We start from the raw sequence: 7,095 nt of genomic DNA, 5'->3' as shown, positions 1-7,095 counted from the left end.
CTGCTTGTGCTGGGAGAGGGCAGGGGAGAGAAGGTCTTGTGCAGAGAGAGGCTGGGACTTGGCTGAGGTGGCTGCTGGGCTTGGAGCTGGGCAGTGCAACGGGGGCCAGGAGGTGCCTTGGCTGCAGGGTGCTTGGCTGCAGTGCTGCTTCTCATGTGTTTGTGCTTTCTGCTTCTCCTGCCTTCCATGCTAGGTGCACCTGTGACCCCGAGCCATGTCCTGCAACCCTTGCTGCCAGCCCTGTGGCCCCTGCCCGCTGGCCAACAGCTGCAATGAGTGCTGTGTCAGGCAGTGCCAGAGCTCCACCGTCGTCATTGAGCCTCCTGCTGTGGTGGTGACCCTGCCTGGCCCTGTCCTCAGCTCTTTCCCACAGAACACCGTGGTGGGATCCTCTACCTCTGCTGCTGTTGGCAGCATCCTCAGCTCTGGTGGAGTTCCCATCAGCTCTGGAGGATTTGACATCTCCTGCATCACCAACTGCTATGGTGGCAGCAGATGTCGTCCCTGCTAAATGTGCTGGCAACATCCTTGGGGAAGAACGTCCAAGACCTTAGAACATAGTGCTGGAATGGTCATGGAACTTATGGAACATTGCATTTATTCTGTTAGTTCACCTTTGCCTGTTGTCACTTTCTTCCATTTCTCTCCCCTTCCTTTCCTGTCAGCACCACTCAATGCAAGCCTAGTCAGACCTGTTGACCTCCTTGCCTCACTTTCTCTGCAGTCCTCGCAGATGGATACCCCCACTGCATCTTAGTGGCTGCTCCTGGTCCTCTCTGTGAACTCCCTGCTTTTCTTATTTAGACTCAATAAAGTCATTTTGCATCCAAACCTGGGCCTCTGCTTTCTCCTTCCTTCTTGGAACTCTGCCAGTTAGCTCAGGCGAAAACAGAGAAGTAGAGGGTGGGACATTCTGCAGTAGATTTTATTTTGTGCCCTTTATCTTGGAGCTGACAAACACATCCCTGGATACTCCACAGAAGTGACCATCAAAGAGAAGATAGCAGGGAATGGGAAACAGCAAGGCCTGGGGACAGCCCAAAAACTCCTCTCTTCAGACACCACCCATACATTTCCTGATCTAGCCCAGGTCCTGTCCAGACAGACAGGGCTGAGGGGTTTCAGGGGTTAGGATTGGTATTAGCTCCACAAAGGAACTGACTGGGAACAGCTGTTCTGTGGAGCCCTTTGCTGCTTCATCCAGGAACTGCCAAACTTACTCCAATGTTGCAAAATGCAACCAAGTGGGGATTATTTTACAGTGCCCTGTTTAGATTGTTCACTATCCATTTCCAACCAGTAGACCAAAAATATTACTATACTGATACAAATAAAACACAACACCATTATCAGTTGATCAAACCAAGTCAAACACCAAATTGTAGAATCCCAAAATTACCCATGCCCAGTGTTGGAAGATCCACACATCTTATATGGGCAGGTTTCCGAAAAGAATGCCTTTGTGCCTTAAAGATCTAGAAATAAAACAACACACTTTTGAGACAATATTAGTACAGGAGGTAATATAAAGGCTGGTGTTTATTGGAGGCCTCCAGGGACAGATATGGAAAATGCCCACCCCTGCATGGGGTGAATACAGTTTTATAAGTTTAGCAAATTAGCATTATTGGCAAGAATTCCCAATTAGAAGCACAAGTGTTAAAGCAATTACCCCTTTTTGGTTCCACCTCTCCTGTAGTCCCACTTTAGATAGTAGCTAAACTGTGTTTATGAAAATGTGTCTCAAAGAGCTGATTTCAACCTTGTTTCCCAGGGATAACCAAGATAGGATAGGGGCCTTGGACCTCTGGGGTTTGGAGCCTCTGGAATGTGTTTTGTCTTTCTGCCAAGTAGAGTAGGGAAAAGGTGGGGAAAACTATGGAGCTAACTATGAGTACAATAATAGGCTACAGAGCTATAAACATATATGTAAAGAAGACAAAGAATATATAAAAGCAAAATGGCAGAAATCAATTTGGCATCAGTTTTATTACTGAATGGGGTCTTATTTGTGTCCCAGACTGGTCCAGGGTCAATGGTCTTCTCCAGAAAGGTGCCAGTGCTGGCCAGAGAGATCCCTGAGATCCAAAGGACACCAGGTAGAGTGCCCCATCGGAGTGGCCATAAATGATACTGAAATTGGCCACATAGAAAACTTATAACACAGTTTAGAGTATTAGAAAGCAGGAATTCTCTATTGCAATGTTGGCCACTCAGGGTACTCTAACTGAGTGCAATGATGCAATGAGCATCAGGTAAAGAGAGTTTTTATCATACACACTGATTACAAATTCATCAGATAGGCCAACACACTTGGCCTTATTTTACAGAGTTGCAATCCTCATCAGAAGTCCTTAAATGCCTCTTTGGGATCTGCCCTCAAGTCTGGTTTCCCTTTGAGGTAGCTGGTACTTAACCGTTGCTTTTAAGTGAGCATAGTATCGTTTTGCAGAACTTCTGCTTTGTCAGTCTTGCAGAGCTGACCTGGAAACCTGCGTGTGTTTTGCATGACTTCTGTTAGCCTAAGTTACATCTCTTAAGTATTTCTTGAAAGCTGTGTTGTTCTTTTCGACTGCTCTTACCAGAATAAAATGCTGTTCTGTTCTACTGTCCTTTTACACCTTCCTGCATCCCCCTCCCAGACATGGGAAAACTCTTTTCTCCACATGCCTCATTCTCTCTGACAACATCCTTTTCCCATCACCCCCAGCTCACGACAAAGGCCAGTGGGGCCACAGGACTCCCCAATCCCCAAAGAGCAAACAGAATGCTGTAACCTCAAATCTTTTCCATAAGGCAGGAGCAAGCATCCTGGGAAAAAGCTCAGTGCCCCAGGGCTGCAGCATGGAGGCAGCATGAAAGGCATGGCCTGGGTATGGGATTGTCCGTTGGTGAGACCTGATTGCCATGGCCCTCTGCAGGTGCCTGCAGATCATGGGGGCTGAGTGTGTGTGAGTGGCTGGCACTGCTGGGCAGGGAAGTCCCTAGAGGCCTTGGAATGGTTGTGCTGAGCCGTGGGCTCAGGCCCAGCTGTGGACACACACACACGGGCACTGACACATTGCCAGCCTGCCCAGCTGTGCACAGAGATGAAGCCAGGCGCACAGAGCCCAGCAAACGTGCACAGGGACACGGCCAGGGGGCTGCACACCAGTGCTCTGCCCTGGGCACAACCATCCCCGGGCAGGCCAGAGGCTCTCGGGCTGTTCCCACCTGTGCACAAGCACAAGGATGTGCAGATCCTGGCACACACTGGGGCACAGCCACACTGCCACACACATTACTGTGGGGAGCACATGGGGCACAGGCCATAGGAAGGGATGGGAGTGAGCAGCTGCAGGGGAGCTCCCAGGCAGAGCAGGTTCAGGGCACTCCAAGCAGGACAAATGCTCAGGCAGCAGTGCTACAGGAGTCTCATGGACTGTGCAGGTAGAGAAGGAAGGCAAACAGCTTTCACTGAGGGTACAGGGGATGTAGTCAGGGGAGTGCATGGATGATGAGGCAAAGACTGGAGGGCTGGAGGCTGATGGGACCGTGGTATTTGAAAGAATTACAAAAATCTGGCAGCATTGCAAAACTCCAGCCACGTGCCCCAGGCTGACCTCACATGCCTCCTTGGGATCTCTGGTACACTTAATTTATATCTTCTGCACATGCTGACATATCCCTACCTGCAGAAATCCTAGAATCTGACATACCAGCAATCAGAAGAAATTGTTCTCATTGGAATGATGTAAGGAAGGAAATGCAAAGTCATTGTAGAGGGAAGCAGCCACTCATGCCTTAACATTCCCAGAGATGTTTCCATTCATTTGACCTCATGCAGGAAAATTGCCACATACGCATCATGGACTCTGGGCCCTGAGGCACTGTGGGGCGAGGATAAAAGGCAGCCTAAATGGTGGCTCTCTCAACCACTTCTGTCACCTCCTTCTCCTTGGGAACTAGGTGAGTTGCAAGCCCCTTTCTCCTCCAGCCCTCTCTAGGACAGGGGATGAGCTTTGCAGGCCTTGTTCCTGCTCCGTGTTCTTCTGGGGCTGTTCTCCCATGGTGGTCATGTGGGCAGAGGGGTGTCCGTGTGTTCTGGCCACAGGCTGAGGCTGGGCTGAGGTGCTTCTTTTCATGCAGCTTAGGCAGGAGCATGGCTGGGCCTGGCTGAGCTCTGCAGGAGCGTGCTGGGCTCAGGCAAAGGATGCCCAGGTTGGGCTGCACAGGCTGGAGCTGGGCCAGCTGCAGGGGCCTCGTGTGTCTGGGGGTGCCTTGCGGGCTGAGTCTCAGGTGTGCGTGTGCTCTGCTTCCTCCCTGCCCTCTGGGCCAGGTGCAGCGCCAGGCTCCAGACATGTCCTGCCCTGAGAAGTGCCAGCAGTGCCAGCCCTGCAACCCTTGCTGCCAGCCCTGCGGCCCCTGCCCGCTGGCCAACAGCTGCAATGAGTGCTGTGTCAGGCAGTGCCAGAGCTCCACCGTCGTCATTGAGCCTCCTGCTGTGCTGGTGACCCTGCCTGGCCCCATCCTCAGCTCCTTCCCACAGAACACCGTGGTGGGATCCTCCACCTCGGCTGCCGTTGGCAGCATCCTCAGCTCTGAAGGAGTGCCCATCAGCTCCGGGGGCTTTGACATCTCCTGCATCACCCGCGGTTATGGGGAAAGATGTTGTCGTCCCTGCTAAACATGCTGCTGCCAACATCCTTGGGCAACAACCTGCAACACCTCAGAATGTGGTGCTGGAATGAAGACAAAATTTTTGGACAATGGATTTAGAGTTTTTGGCTATTGCTTCCTTCTTCTCTTTTCCTTTTTCTCTTTCTTTCCTGTCAGCACCACTCAATGCCAGCCTAGTGAGTCCTGTTGCCCTCTCTCCATCCAGCTATCTGAAGGCCAGGCACATGGACACCCTCACTGCATCTTAGTGGCTCCTCCTTTTCTCTCTAAGAGCATCCTTCTTTTCTTTTTCTTACTCAATAAAGGTTTTTTTGCATCCAAATCTGGGCCTCTGATTTTTCCTTTGTTTTCTGACACCTCTTCCAGTCTTCTCAGGAGAAAGGCGGAAAAGCAGAGAGTGGAACTCACAGCTACAAATTTTCCTTGTGCCCTTTCCGTTGGAGTAGACAAAGCCATCCATGATAGTGAGGGCAATGAGGCACTGGAACAAGATGTCCATAAAAGTTTTAGAATTCTCATTTCTGGAAGTGTGCTAGGCTAAGTTGCTCAGGACTTTGATCCACTTGGTTTGGTGGATGCTGTCAATGCCTGCTTGGTGGGGCGACTGTGGAGTTGGAAATGAAATAAATGTTCTCTAAGTTCCTTTCTATCCCCAGAGTTTAAGTCAACACAGTCAGGCAGATGGAACAACCACATAACCATGGGAAAATGCAAAGAGAAGATTTATTTCCGTATCTCAGTCCTAGCTGAATCAACACTCGTGTGGAGACACACTAATGGGAATGTTGTCCCACTTAGGCTCAGTCCTTGCTAGCAGGGCTCCTCTTTGCACCAGTGCTGTGATGTCCCTGTGCCTTTTGTGATCTCTGAGATTTGATGTTTCTCTCTCCCAAAACAGGGAGCTCAAGCATGTCCTTGAAAAGGCCTCCAAAATCTCTCCAAATACCCACATTGTTTTTACATATAGATTCTACTTCTCCAAAGAGGATAAAGAGCAGTAGGCATCCTTTCTGGTGTTTCCCACACTGAGACTCTCCAGGCCTTGGTATCCCCAGCTGCAAGGTCACTTGAGCAAAATTGTCCTCCTCATTCTTTTGCTTTTAACCCTTTCCTCTCAACCCAATCCATTCCTAATGAAATACGCTTTCACAGAGGCATCACCAGTGTGACAAATGTGCTGAGTGTTGGGCAGTGCTGAATCCCCTTTGGACACAGTTGAGTCTGACTCTGTCACACATGGCAGGAGACATTGGCATCTTCTCACAGAGGCCATTCCTGCAGCCTTCTGCCCCAGCTAACAAACACAGCCACTTGTACACAAGAGAGAGGGTCCATCACAGAGTGAAGCAAAAGTTGACGAATAAAATTTTGAACAGCAAAGCAGTAGTCCAGGCCTCAGACAGGGAGGGATGTTACTTTCAATAACTGAAAGAAAACGGTTATTCATGGTTCCTCAGCAAAGAGAGAATTTACCTGTTCTGTCTCTTGAAAGAGGAGCTGAGTTTGTGCCCTTTGGCCATGAAGGACTTGTCCCAGATGTCCTTGACACAGCTGCTGGGATCACGGTTTTCAGGGGATCTGGAAGTCCTGGTGCTCAAACAGCAAAAGGAGTCCACAGCTCTTTGACTGTCCCTGTGCCTCCCAGAACATCTGTCCTACATCTCAGATCAAGGCAACCTCTTTATGCTGATCCCTTCAGTTCCATCCCCACATTTCTTGTAAGGTCTTGGTCCCGCCGCAGTCAGCACTAGTCTGAGTGGTGGCATTGGCCTGGACATGAAGAGACTGTGTGCCATCACAGTGGGCAAGTGTAGGAGATCAGGGCTGATGTGGATGTGTCAAACACGGAGAGCTGGATGCCTGTGGAGGCAGCCGAGGCTTGTGGGTGTTGTGGGTCTGGCTGAGATACAGTTCATGCTCCCTGCAGCAGCTCTGGCAGTGCTGTGCTGTGCATGGGGAGTTTCAAAGTTGCTGAGAACACTCCAGTCCTTGGGCTGCTGTTGAGCAGAGCTCACATGGCATCAGAGCTGTCTCTCCAACATTCCCTTCGCCATCTCGAGCTGAGGGAGTGGGTGCTCTTCTGAGGTGTTAGGGACAACTCTGAGAGATGACTCAAAGACGCCATGAAGAGATCAGGCCACAGAAATTTTCTTGTGTTCCGAACTGACCCACAGAGAGCGTGTAAAAAGAGAATAAGGCCAATGAGATCATCACAATTTCCCCGAGATAATGTAAATATAGTAAGAGAGAAAAACCCTGAAGCAGAAGCCCATTTGAGTGAAAAAAAGTGAGACTGACAGAGGGAGATGGGGGAGAAGGAGAAAAGGATTTTTCCCCTTCCCCCTCATGGGAGTCCTGTTGCAATTGCACAAGAAGATCAAGGGTAATGCCTTGAAAATTTTGCCACAAACAAACCCACAGGAATGACACAGATGA

At 50.0% G+C, this 7,095-nt stretch overlaps 2 protein-coding genes across 2 annotated transcripts; both read left to right on the top strand.

The window, feature by feature from the left end:
• The first annotated feature begins 214 nt into the window (after positions 1-214).
• Positions 215-511, top strand: LOC146426474 (feather keratin Cos2-3-like). Its single transcript, XM_085040006.1, has one exon. The coding sequence runs from the start codon at positions 215-217 to the stop codon at positions 509-511; it is 297 nt and encodes a 98-aa protein (XP_084896132.1).
• Positions 512-4,320: 3,809 nt separating this feature from the next.
• On the top strand, positions 4,321-4,881 carry LOC146426473 (feather keratin Cos1-1/Cos1-3/Cos2-1-like). Its single transcript, XM_085039872.1, has one exon. It carries the CDS (start codon positions 4,340-4,342, stop codon positions 4,664-4,666), a length of 327 nt encoding a protein of 108 aa, XP_084895998.1. The 5' UTR covers positions 4,321-4,339; the 3' UTR covers positions 4,667-4,881.
• Positions 4,882-7,095: the final 2,214 nt, after the last annotated feature.

Source organism: Lichenostomus cassidix, chromosome 27 (genome assembly GCF_008360975.1).
Source record: "Lichenostomus cassidix isolate B80296 chromosome 27, HeHo_3.0, whole genome shotgun sequence".
NCBI classification, from domain to species: Eukaryota; Metazoa; Chordata; class Aves; order Passeriformes; family Meliphagidae; genus Lichenostomus; species Lichenostomus cassidix.
The sequence above is the reverse complement of the archived record's forward strand: the minus strand, read 5'-3'. Positions and strand labels throughout refer to the sequence as shown.

Excerpts from the sequence above, each read along its gene's own strand:
- LOC146426474 (XM_085040006.1), top strand. The coding sequence starts at position 215 with ATGTCCTGCAACCCTTGCTGCCAGCCCTGTGGCCCCTGCCCGCTGGCC.
- LOC146426473 (XM_085039872.1), top strand. The coding sequence starts at position 4,340 with ATGTCCTGCCCTGAGAAGTGCCAGCAGTGCCAGCCCTGCAACCCTTGC.